The sequence below is a fragment of the Callorhinchus milii genome, unplaced genomic scaffold (assembly GCF_018977255.1).
Source record: "Callorhinchus milii isolate IMCB2004 unplaced genomic scaffold, IMCB_Cmil_1.0 Scaffold13, whole genome shotgun sequence".
NCBI lineage: Eukaryota > Metazoa > Chordata > Chondrichthyes > Chimaeriformes > Callorhinchidae > Callorhinchus > Callorhinchus milii.
Window position 1 is genome coordinate 12378987 of NW_024704754.1, and position 12519 is coordinate 12391505.

At 42.3% G+C, this 12519-nt stretch overlaps 1 protein-coding gene across 5 annotated transcripts in view; it reads right to left on the bottom strand.

The window, feature by feature from the left end:
* tcerg1b (transcription elongation regulator 1b (CA150)) overlaps nt 1-11619 on the bottom strand; it is a 45592-nt gene extending 33973 nt beyond the window's left edge. For 3 of the 5 annotated variants that reach the window (XM_007891397.2, XM_007891396.2, XM_007891395.2), the window contains exons 1-5: nt 11486-11619; nt 7183-7408; nt 2964-3113; nt 1641-1884; nt 505-744 (exon numbers count right to left, since the gene is read on the bottom strand). In XM_007891397.2, the coding sequence (XP_007889588.2) occupies nt 505-744; nt 1641-1884; nt 2964-3113; nt 7183-7408; nt 11486-11604 (979 nt within the window). In that variant the 5' untranslated portion in view covers nt 11605-11619. The remainder of the gene's footprint in view (nt 1-504; nt 745-1640; nt 1885-2963; nt 3114-7182; nt 7409-11485) is intronic. The other 2 variants (XM_007891400.2, XM_007891399.2) reach the window with 1 other exon arrangement.
* Between the last annotated feature and the right edge of the window lie 900 nt (nt 11620-12519).

Genomic DNA, 12519 nt, shown 5'->3' on the forward strand with positions numbered 1-12519 from the left:
GGGCGCTATATAAATGCAAGTTGTTGTTTAGCGTAAAGTATGACTTATATAATGATTAATGCAGTTTTGGCTGTATGGAAAAGAATACAGGGCCTCAGGCTGGTTAGCAGGGTAACTGCCACTATAAAGTACCGAAGTATCGCAGTAACTGAAGGGGGTAAAATGTGATGTATCCCAATGTTGTTATGTATCTGATCAATTTAGCATCACAGTGGAGCAAGACAACATTGTTAATATTAGATGTGTAAACCAGAAACAGGCTCAATTTGAGAGGGTTACATGCAAAAAATGTTTAGACAGTTATTAATTATACATGATTTGTTTTCAAGTGCAAAACAAAAGTTTTCTGAATAGTTATTGCAGAAATCACACAGAAATTAAAGTCCAAAAGGCATAAACACAATTGAACTTCAGAGTGCCAATATCAAGAACACAAGTGATCACAAGAGGAACTGAACGAATGGACATATGACCAAAACTAAAGATAGATGTGCAATATCCTACCTGGCAGTGGAATTGGCATTCCAGGCAATGGGACACGGAAGGGAGGTACCATCACTGGTGGGAAGGATGGGATTTGCGCAGTTGGTTGTGGAATTGGGTGAGGTATAGGCTGAGCTACAGGCGGTGGCATACTCTGCTGTACAGACTGTGGCATAGACTGAATTGGCTGCTGGGATGCAGCAGTGGTCACAGTCGCAGAAACAAGCGTTGGAGTAGCCGTAGGTGGAGGTTGGTCTGGAGCTGCAGATAGTAAAGAGAAAGTAAAGCTAGCAAGCAACTATATTTAACTGACCCCACAGTTCATTACACTTTACTGTAAAATCACGGATGAGGTGACACCAGTACAGTACTGAGGGAGAGCTGCATTGTTCGAAGCACAGTCCTTTGGATGAGACATTGAACCGAGATCATGACCATCTGTTCAGGTGGCCGTTAAAGATCCCTTGATATCACTTAAAAAGAGAATGGAGTTGCTCCTGGTGTCCTGGCCAACAATCCCCCAGATTAAATTGGTCATTCACTTAATGGCAGTTTGTACGACATTGCTGTGCACAAATTGGCTGTCGCAGTTGCCTACAAAATAGTCATTGGAACTTAATAGTAAATCCTGTGAAGCACTTTGAGAAGATGTCCTGATATGAAAAGCACTGTATCGTATCCAAGGATTATTATTGTGCATGGGAAGCGGTGAGATAAGCCATGTGATGATACAAGCCAGTGTTTTAGCATCAGGAGTTCTCAATACACACAAACACTGTGCTGAGTACAAGAGTATTGGGAACAATGGACGTTTACATGACTGTCAATAGCTACACTGACGAAAAGGAAAGACAAATGTAACAAGCTGAACCATACCTTAGGGTTAAATTGCATGAAATAATATTAAAGCAAACGGCTATGCAAAACCTAATGCAAGATACTGTTTTTCTCATGTATATTGGAATTCATACTGTTACAAAATTCATGCACACTCAATATTACATTATGTAACAATTTGGACTGTTAGGTAAACAAACATTCCCTCCAGTAGACACATCCGTTGTGTCCCAAGTAAGTTTCTGTAATATTATCTTCTGGTCTCTATTACCACTCGCACAAAATTGACAATTTCTGGACACTGTTGCTGAATTACTCACATGGGCTTATTGCTGACACAGTTGCAACGTGTACAGAAGTAGTGGAAGATGCTGGGGCTGTGGCCTGCACAACAGATGAAGCTGGTGTAGAGATGGGAGGAGCGGTTGTACTTCCTGCAGGTGTACCTGTCGTGGTGATCACCTGTAAGGGCATCACCGGTGTCAGTTCAGACTGTTGTATTATCTTAACACCCTCTGGCTTCGACCAAGCAGACTCCCGTGTCCTAGCATTGTAAAAGTATACCTATGCAAGACAAAACAGTTCATTAATGTATTAACATTTATGTAAGCTGGAAATGCCCAAACACACATCTGAATACAACTACTCTATTCTATTCTGAATCTCATGCTCTTTCTCTACACCCTTTAATATTGCTCCTCTTCAAATTGTATCTAATTCTCTTTTAAATGTGATGGTCTCAGCCTAAATAAATCAGCCCATACTCTAAAAATTATCTAAGTGAAAGTTTCTTCATACCTAAACTTTTGCAGTGACACTTCTAAACTTTTGTTCCATTGCTACCATATTTTCGCCCACAAAATATACACTTTGAGCTGTCTCAAAGACATGATAAGGTGCTATATCAAATGCAATGATTATTGTTATTATTAGTAGTAGTAATATATTTACCAACCTGCAAGAATATTTTTGGGCACTTTATAGCCCCTTTAAAACTTTCAGAATTTTGAAGATTTCTTTTAGATCTCTTAATCTTTTGTTCAATGGAAAAAAATGTTTACTCCTCAAAACTATAATCCATCATTCCTGTGAATGTACGCTATATTCTTCTAATAGATCTAAAATCCTTATATATTTCAACAGTGGTCTAACATACAGTACTTATTTTTTGTTTGATGAACCTGATATTTACAGGATTGAAACACTAACACCTCACATTTTGCAAAATGTAATGCTTCTGCTGCAAGTGAACAGGGCTGTGTTTTATCCACTGCAATTAAAAACTGCATTGAGAAATGGGAATAGAGCCCAAGAATAAGTACATGGGGTTAATTTCACTAGCCTGCCAACGTGATTACAAATTTAGTTTTGTGGAAACAAATGCTAATTCGAACTTTTGATTAACTCTGGTTCAGCAAAATAAGTGGATGTATCAAAACTGCTGCCTTACATACTGTCTGTTACATTGCAGCCAGGGAGACAATTGTCAACACTGAATCATCAGCTTTTTAAGGAAAAGATGTTGAAGGAAAAATCCATCATAATAACTTCATTTTACATTTTCCCCCATTAAAAGTGTAAATTCAATGACCATTTTACATGCATTATTATACCAAATATCTCTGAATTCTGCCAATACTCACCTTTCCCTCCAGGGTTTTGTTTTCCACCCAAATCTCCTCATTACTCTGCAATCCATGTCCTGGGGCAGAAACTGGGGGCATTCCTGGCGGGAACATCATCCCTGGTGGTGGAGGCATATTGGCCATAGGAGGAGGCATAAAAGGTGGTCTCTGACAAAGAAAAGTAAATCAAGCATTGTAGGACAAGGAGTAAAAACATTCATAAAAATGTTACTGCTCTAAACTACAACACAGTAATCTTCATACTGAGCTAGAGCACCAGATTCTTTCTGGTTATACTGAGTAATGTATTCAGAGTAGCAGAAAGTAGATAATATTTGCCCCTCTGGACATTGTTAAGCTATCAATTATGTTTCATTGCAAAACATAACAATTAAAGAATGGCTTATTGACCACTACTGAGCTCTATTATAATTGATAGAGCTCTTAGTTATCCCTTAAAGCAGGAAAAAGTTGGATATTCAACTCTACTTCATCTCAGATACTATATAATAATAGAAAAGTCATAGCAACCAATGGAATTCCTCACTTGCAAAATGGGAGCATCAATTATGCCAAAAATATATTTTTAAAAACCAATTTGTTCCTCATCATAATTCTCGTTATCTAAATTACATCAATGGCAGATTTTTTTCTGCCAAGGATAAAGCCAAGGAAATCAAAAATCTAAAACTATGTACAAATATAATGAAAGCTAATAAACTTGGGATATATTTAATATATGCAAAGCAATGTGCACACACAGATGTGATATATACTGACAACATCAGGAACTGATTCTGCAACAACCTTCACAGATGTTGTAAAAAGGACATCGATGGTTTTATTTTACTGTTAATTGAGCCATTTAAGAAGTGGAAACAAAAGACTCGCCAACGTAGGTCTGGGGCCATCTGCTCGCATTAAAATTATTTCAGATATGATACCTGTTGCCAAGAACAGTATTAATAATGCAACACTAAAACAGGTGCACCTTTTAAATATCACAAACCTAAAAAAATCATAAGTGGATACGTGCTTTATGTGACCAACTTAGGCCCTTTTTTTATTTTGAAAACATGGTTTAGTGTGTGATCAGCTGTTTAGTGAACACCAGATTTTGACAAGCAAAACAACAGATAAAATCGCAACAAACATGCTACAAGAGTGAATCTATTGTACGCCACACTCTTTCACCACAGAGGCCAATCAAAGCTAATGAGAGCCATAGAGCCCAACAGAGCTTATTTTCAGTCCAAATGCTCAAAAACATATTAAATTTGTTATAATCTGCTTGGAACAAGCTACATAGTATAAAACCCTACCATTTACTATTTTGAACATAGTTCATTTTAGTACATCTCCAGTTCAAAATTACCAGCAACTAAAATCCTGACCACATACCTTCAAAGGACTTCAATTTTATTACAAAACGTATGGTGCCCTCCAGCTCTCAATAGACTGCTCAGTGAGGTCACGGGCTGAATCTAAGACAGATAGTCTCCTGGTTATCCATCACATTATTCAATGGAACAGGTAAATATTAACCTTCTGAGCTCAAGACCACACATCCTGGCACTCTCAGGTTACCAGGGATGCCGTTAATATACTCATTGGCATTTCTCTTTGTCCCTTTGAATGGTTTTACATGCCAGTGATTAACCTGCTTCCACATTCCAATTATTAGTGTTTGGCCAATTGATTTTGCTTATAAAAACACAACAGTTTTCAATCAATCAAACTTTTTTTTCAACAAAATTTCCCCCACATCCAAAATAGGTTGTAGTGGCAAGAAGGAAAGAGGCAAGTTGTAAGTTGTTTTGTAGAAGGAAAACAATGTTATAATAATAGAATAAAGAATACTTAAATAGTTCTCTCAACAGCTCACTGGGTAATGGAAAACCTTCCAGTGCAGCCCTGGGGCACATAGGTAAATGAAGATCACAGTTTCAAGCCACAGTCTGTGCTGAGTTAGCTAATCTCAGCCAAGGAGCAGTTGGGGCACGAGAACTAGCATCAGTGTTCTACAGTGAGGGAGGGTAAGATTATCCAAGGATCCCATTTCTGCTAGCTACCCTAGAGAACACTGCTGGACCTCATGTCTGAGGTCAGGATTGGCTGAGGACTAATACGGCTGCCGACACTCACAAATCACATATGGATCGGGGCCCTGAAGAAAACTGGCACCCAATCAATTGTACTGCATGAGAAGAGAAAAAAAGACTCAAAATACTTTCAGGAGAGAAAGTCAAGAAGGGAGAAAATGTAAAAATCCTTAAAAAAACAATAAAGATGGAGGAATAATTGGAAGAAAAATGGTACACGAGGAGGAGTATAAGTAAGGTGACTTTTAAAATCTATTTCTTAGAATCAATAGTACATCAACAAAACCATTTCTAGCATTATAGTAGCTTCATTAATGTAATATTTCCATTGTTTACAGCATGTGCAAGTTGCATGGCCCAGGGAGACCTTCAACCTGCCAGCAGTCTAACTAAAAGGTTAAAGCAGTTGATGTAGCAGTTAGTAATAGATTAATTAAGCATTCATCTCAACTGTGGATTTTGCTCCCATGCAGTGCAATTCCTGTATTCCAGTACTTCCATAATATGAAATGGGGCAATGGAGGGGGAGGTGGAGAGCGAGGCGTATTTTGGTCAGCTGGGTGTCCAATATATGGAAACCCATCTCCATGCTTATGACTATCCAAACAGACAGAGTTCCACGTATGTATGCCACCCACACATGGAAATTCTCCTGGGAATGGAACACACTGTCCACCTGGGTATTCTGTTTACCTGATTTTAGACGGTATTATGTGCAGGATGCCAAGAACCAATACTTGGAGACCCCCAGAGTGTGTGTCGGGGTGCAGGATTTACAGGAGCTGAGTGAGAAAAAAAAACCTTTGGTCCCATTGACTGGTCTGCCCCTCTTTGTCCCGCTGATGAGTCAAGCTGGTCTGTAGTCAGCAGTGCCCTGAATACTGCAGGCTGGCCTGGCTCAGGAAGCAAGCTGCTAAGTCCACCACAGAGGATTGGCGCGATTGTGATATTGCTAACATACCACTTTGAAGCCAGCTCAGCAAAAAGGAGACCCCAATTACCTCACACACCCTCCAGAAGGCGAGAAAGTGAGAAGAAGAAGGCACCTATAGTGAAATATATGTAACGTTGTGGTTAGTGCACTCGTCTCGCAAGCGAGAGGACCTGAGTTCGATTCCCTGGCAGGCGAAACGTTGGGCAAGTTTCCTTACTCCACACACCTCTGTTTACATTGCACTTGTTAGTCGTTGGCGGATCGCTTTTCTGGGGGTAATAGTCCCTTCAAAATAAATAAAAATAATTTGGTCATTCAATCCATGACTGTCTGTGGGACACTTCTGTGCGCCATTGGCTGCCAGTTTTCGTCCACAAAATACACAGTCAATTCACTTTACAGTATATTCTGTGAAGCGTTTTAAGACGTCTAGAAGACATGATAAGGCGCTATACCAAATGCAAGGATTATTATTATTACCTATGATACAGATTGCTTTGTAACCTATTAAGATCACATTAAACTGTCTCCAAATTGGTCCAAGGTTAAAGCCATCCTCTGAGGTTGTACGTATGTGTGCATGCACAGAGAAGGCAAGAGTGAAACCAATTGAGAGAATGCGATGTGGCTGTAGTTTTCAAAACAAGTCATATTGTTGCAAACCCGGATCTGTGATAGCATCCAGTATAAGCAGGATATGAGAAAGATACAGGCCTTAATAATCACAATAATCTTTGCATTCGATATAGTGCCTTTCAAGATACGAGGACATCTAAACGTGCTGCCAAGGATGTTACTGTAAAATGCAATGATTGTGTATTTTTTTTGTTGACAAAGATGGCAGCCAATTTGAACACAGAAATGTCCCACAAACTGCCTGGAAGCAAATCACCAACTTTATTTAGGGGTTGTTGGACAGGACACTAGGAGAAACTCCGTTCTACTTCCAAAAGACCATAAATTACATATGAACTCTGGAAAACATTGCAACCCAGTACAATGTCACCACATGGTTTGTCGCCATGCAAATCATTAAAAAATTCAATCAAATGCCTTAAATATTAAGTATGGATCAAGTTGGCATAAACGTGATTGATAAGTTATATGCACTAGGAAAGTGCAAATTAGATGAACAAGCAGCAAAATGCAAAATCTATTCCAAAGGCAAAAAATCTGAGCTAGTGTTTTCCATAGTTCTTACCTGTAAGTGTGGTGGGCCCATGGGTGGTGGGATTCCCCCAGGAGGTGGTGGAATTGGTGGCATATTGGGGTCAAATGGTGGTCGCCCAAAAGGAGGTCGTGGTGGGGGTACTCTCATCATTGCAAATGGCGGAGGTGGTGGGCGTACATGAAGGGGTGGTGGTCCTCTCAGCATAGTATTGGATGGTGGAGTTGGCCCACGAAATCGTAATGGCTGCTGTGCCATCCTATGAATAAGATTAAAATATACGTTAGCAATACTAGGAACTCTGATAATGACATTACATACAGTTAGAATGTTTGTGCTCTCATTTAAGAAATCAGCCTCCTTAGTACGCTATAGCAAAACCTACTGCCTGCTGCTTCTTCATCAAGTTTGAGTATGGAAAAGTCACAGGAAAATAATTCAGTAGGCACATGCTGTTTATTGGTCTAAGAAGCAGAATACAACAAACTGCCAAGAATGAAACAGTGTAGTTTGACTAAGAGATACTACATTGCACATTTTACAGGATAAGGTAAGTTGTTGCGAGCATCTAATGAGTTTGTATGTACATCAAACAGCATACATTTACTATTTTCCCCTTTTGAAGTTTCTTTGCTAGGTTTATTTCACAATGTCAACAAACCTAACTATTATTCATTCTTGCATTTTGCCCACTAAATATATTGTCAATTCACTTTGAGAGCCGTATCGAAGATGTAATAAGGTGCTATATCAAATGCAAGGATTAATAGTATAGCTGCTTTTGTTGCCGGTAAGTGGTAATGAAACTGCTTCCATATTTGAATCAGTTGTATCGAAACGTCAATTGCTGTCTCATTATCAACTTTTTATGGCTGCACTCTTCACCTCACCAATACGAAAGTTCGATGTCCTTTTCAACCCTCAGCTATCCTTCAAACCACACATTCCGTCTTTCCCCAACTTCACATTGTCCGCCTCCGCCACTGTCTCTCTCCACAGGCCACTGAGACACTGATCCACGCTTTCATCACGTCCTGGTTTGACTACGCCAACTGCCTGCTCGCTGGACTTCCAATTCTTCCCTCCACAAGATGCAGATTATTCAGAATTCTGCAGCTTGCATCCTCTCCCACACCAGGCTCCACAAACCAAACACCCCCGTTCTTGCCCAGCTTCACTCCCTCAGCGAACACTGGCCTGCTTCTGATCCCTTGCATTTCCCACCCCACCATTGGTGGTCAGGCAGTCAGCATCTCTACCCCCACACTCTGGAACTGTATCCTGCAAATCCTCCGTCTCACCCCCTCTCTTACCTCCTTCAAGTCCCATCAATAGACCTTCCTCTTTGTCCGTCCCTTCAGCCAACCTCACACCCCACCTGATTCCCAACTCAGGTCCAAAAAACGCTTCGCGCTTGGACGTCATTCTGACGTGAAGTGCGCTATACAAGTGTAATTTGTTGTTGTCTTTTCTTGAACTTAATCCATTTTCTTTTAGTAAATAAAAACAAAAAACAAAGCATTCAGCATTTGTTGTTTCCTCTCCTTTAAAAAAAATTTCTTCTGCGACTACTTTTACCATCAATGTAATTATTTTCTTCTCATATAGCTGTCATTCTTTCCTTATTCTTAACAAAAAAATATAATTCATAAAAGAGTTGAATGGTTATAAAGTATTAATTTATTGAAGATGGCAAAGAAAAATAATGATGATTTACAAAGTACAACAAACTAACACATCCATTGGTATCGAATTCAATTAATAGAAAAATTCAACATTAGATACTGCAACAGGTGGAGCACCTAATGTTGAATACTCCATCGTATAACTGATTCAACATGAAATGATGGACTAAATTTGAACTCTTTTCTTATACACTGCCAGTTTAAACACAACTGGAAGTGAAACTATAAAGATGAGGCAAATATCAACTTCACAGAAATAGCAATATTTTTGCCATTTATTCCCAGAGGATTAGTACTGGATTTCAGTTCCACAGTCCCCACCACCTATGTTACAGCAAATCTGAGCTGGCTGCCTTCTATGCATAGATTTAACTTAAATGCTAAATGGAAAACACATTATGTAAAAAACCTCTACAAGGCAACTGGGCTCCAGCACACATTAAACCAGACTTGTACTGAGACCTATAGTTCCACAAGTGTAAAAATTTCATGTCTGTTATTATGCCTCGATATAATCCAATTGTCTTTTTTTGGGGCAATAAGAAAAACAATAATTATTTTCCCCAGTGTGAGTTGTATTTTCTTTTTTTCCCCCTTCTGGGTCCAGACCCAACTGTCCAGCGCCTTGGGACGTCCTCCCGACGTGAAAGGCGCTCTATAAATGGAATCTTGTTGTTGTTGCTCTCCACACACCATATACCTCAAGATGTGCGCAAACAATCAGCTTCAAAGTCTCTGGTGTTACAGGATGCCTAAAAGTTTCCCAAGGTGACTTACCAGTCTTTCAGTGAGAAAGCGTTTAGCCTCCACAAGGTATAGTCAAACTCACATCATGGTATCAAACAAATCTGATGTATTTTATTTTCTGAAAAAATAGGGTGTAAAGAAGAGCAGCCTAAATAGTAAAACACTCAATGGAGGAGAACAATGAATAAAGGAAAAAATGAGCCAAGAATAGAAAGCCATCAAGAAAACAAATAGGATTCAGAGCTTGATAAACCAGGGCATTGAATGCAACAATAGATAAGTTATGCTGCAATTGTATAGGATATTAGTTAGACCACAGTTGGAATTTTGGGTTCAGTTTTGGCTCCATTACAGAAGAGCTGCAGCGTAGATTTACTAGGATGATGCTAAATTTTATATAATACTATGTGACTGTGAAGGGAAACTGACTAAAACTCTTTTTTCCCCAGCAAAGCAGAGGATATTGAGATGGCATAAGAGAACACTCAAGATATTGAAGGGGCACAACAGGGTTTATAATATTAATAATTAATCTTAATCCTTGCATTTGATACACCGCCTTATCACGCCTTTGGGAAATCTCAAAGCGCTTCACAGAATATACTGTAAAGTGTAGTGACTGTGTGTTTTGTGGGCGAAATGCAGCAATCAATTGTACACAGCAGTGTCCCACAAACAGTTGTGGATTGATTGACCAATTTATTATTTTTGAAGGAATTATTACCCACGGAAAAGCGATCCGCCAATCGACTAACACCGGGTTCCTACTGACTGCTATGTGCATGTAAAGAGAGACGTGTGGAGTAAGGAAACTTGACCAACGTTTCGCCCTGCCCGGGAATCGAACCCAAGTATCTCGTCTGCGAGTGCTCTGGGGTCATTAAGGTCTGGAATTCATTACCTCGAGTGGCTAATGAGGCCGGATCAACAGAATCTTTCAAAGGGGAACTGGGTAAATATCTGAGCGGTAAACACATTATGGGATGGGGAAAGAGAGCGAACAAAAGAGAGTTTGCACCTGCAGAAGACAGGAAGTAAAAAGGTATTTTAGGATGCAGTGGACGGATGAGCGGGCGGGCGGGCGGGGGAGGGGGGGCGGGAGAAGGAGACGTTACAAAACACTGACATTGTACCTGTATTGAAGATAGAAAATCATAATCTATTCCCTCTAATAATTATTTAAAATTCGCCTTCCTTTTTTGAAACTTTTGAAACAAATCAATTCTCAGTATGGGGGGGGGGTTAGTGGGGGGGGGGTTAGTGGGGGGGGGGTTAGTGGGGGCGGGGGGTTAGTGGGGGGGGGGTTAGTGGGGGGGGGTTAGTGGGGGGGGGTTAGTGGGGGGGGGGTTAGTGGGGGGGGGGTTAGTGGGGGGGGGGTTAGTGGGGGGGGGGTTAGTGGGGGGGGGGTTAGTGGGGGGGGGTTAGTGGGGGGGGGGGTTAGTGAGGGGGGGTTAGTGGGGGGGGGTTAGTGGGGGGGGGTTAGTGAGGGGGGTTAGTGTGGGGGGGGTTAGTGGGGGGGGGGTTAGTGGGGGGGGAATAAAACCTGATGTTTTCCAAATTGTGATAACTTCTCTATTTTTTAACTAAAGTCGTAAATAATAAAGTTTGAGGTGTGTACGTGGGGGGAGAGGGGGAGAGCTTTCCTTCTGGACAAACAGAAGGGAGGCACAAGGGGAGTGATTTGTTTTATTGTGGGGGGGGGGGAGACTGAGGCCCAGGATCCAGGGCCCAGGTGGTGCTGTCGGGGCGAGTTGGAGCCCATTCACCCGTTGCAGACGGCGATGGCGGTGCAAGGCCCGAGAGCCTGGAGCTCGATTTCAGGCGCCGAAAGCGACAGGAAGAAAGGAGCGGCGAGAGGGGGCGATGTGGGGCGTCGTTCCCACCTCTGGCGCTTTACCACCTACCGTCCCGGGTTGGCGGTGTCGCCGCCCGCCTTGGCCTGCTCGGTCCCGCCGTCGCCTTGCGCCTGGCCCGGGTGCAGCATGCTGCCATCCTGCAGGAGCAGCCCGACGTCAGCCATCATGGGGGGAAGAGACTGGCCGAGGGGGCGGCTGCACCCTAACCTGCTGCCTGGCCTCGACCCGCAACGCCCGCCCACCCCATTCACATCTCTCGTCCCCCATTGGTCCGTTTCGCTGTCACTCGCTGTCAGACGCTGAGCTCACCCCGCCCCTTTCGCCGTTGCAAGCGAGTTTGGTTGCATCGCAGAAAGCCACGCAATTCAGCTTCCAGGGTCCGCCTTCTGTGCTCCCCTCCCCCACTGCTGCTCGCTGGAGAGAGCAGCTCAAGTGTTTGCTCTCTGTTTGGGGGGTAGTTTTCCACCCATTAGTCCCTTCTCCACGAAGCTGGAGCCAACTAAAGCTCATTGCACAGCTCCCCGTCCTCAGGGAGCGGCGGTTATTGGTGACAAAAGAGTGAGATGCATTATCGGTAATGAGCCTTGCATTTGATACGGTACCCGTACGTCAAACCCATCGCAGCAAGCCGAAGCGCTTCACGGGGTTTGCTGTAAAGTGACTGTGTACTTGTAGGCAAACGCGGCAGTCAACTTGTGCACAGCAGTGCCCCACAAGCAGCCGTACTTCGAATTTTATCTGTGGGGGATTGTTCATCAACACAAGAGGCGAAACTCCCTTCTCTTTTCAAAAAGTGCCACATGTAGTTGAACAGGCAAACGGGACTTCAGTTTCAGCCATACTCACTGCGAGACATGGTAATTTTAGATGGGAAAGGTCTCCCTTGCCTCATCTGACGAGCTGCCTTGCTCAGTTTATGATCTCCAGTGGACAGCCTCTGGCAACACAGCACTTCCCCAGCGCTGCATTAGAACATCAGCCGAGACTGAGTTGTAAGTCCCAACAGAGGGCTTGAACCCACATCCTTCTGATTCAAAGGCAACCGTGCTACCAACTGAGTCAGGCTGACAGATTACAAGTCT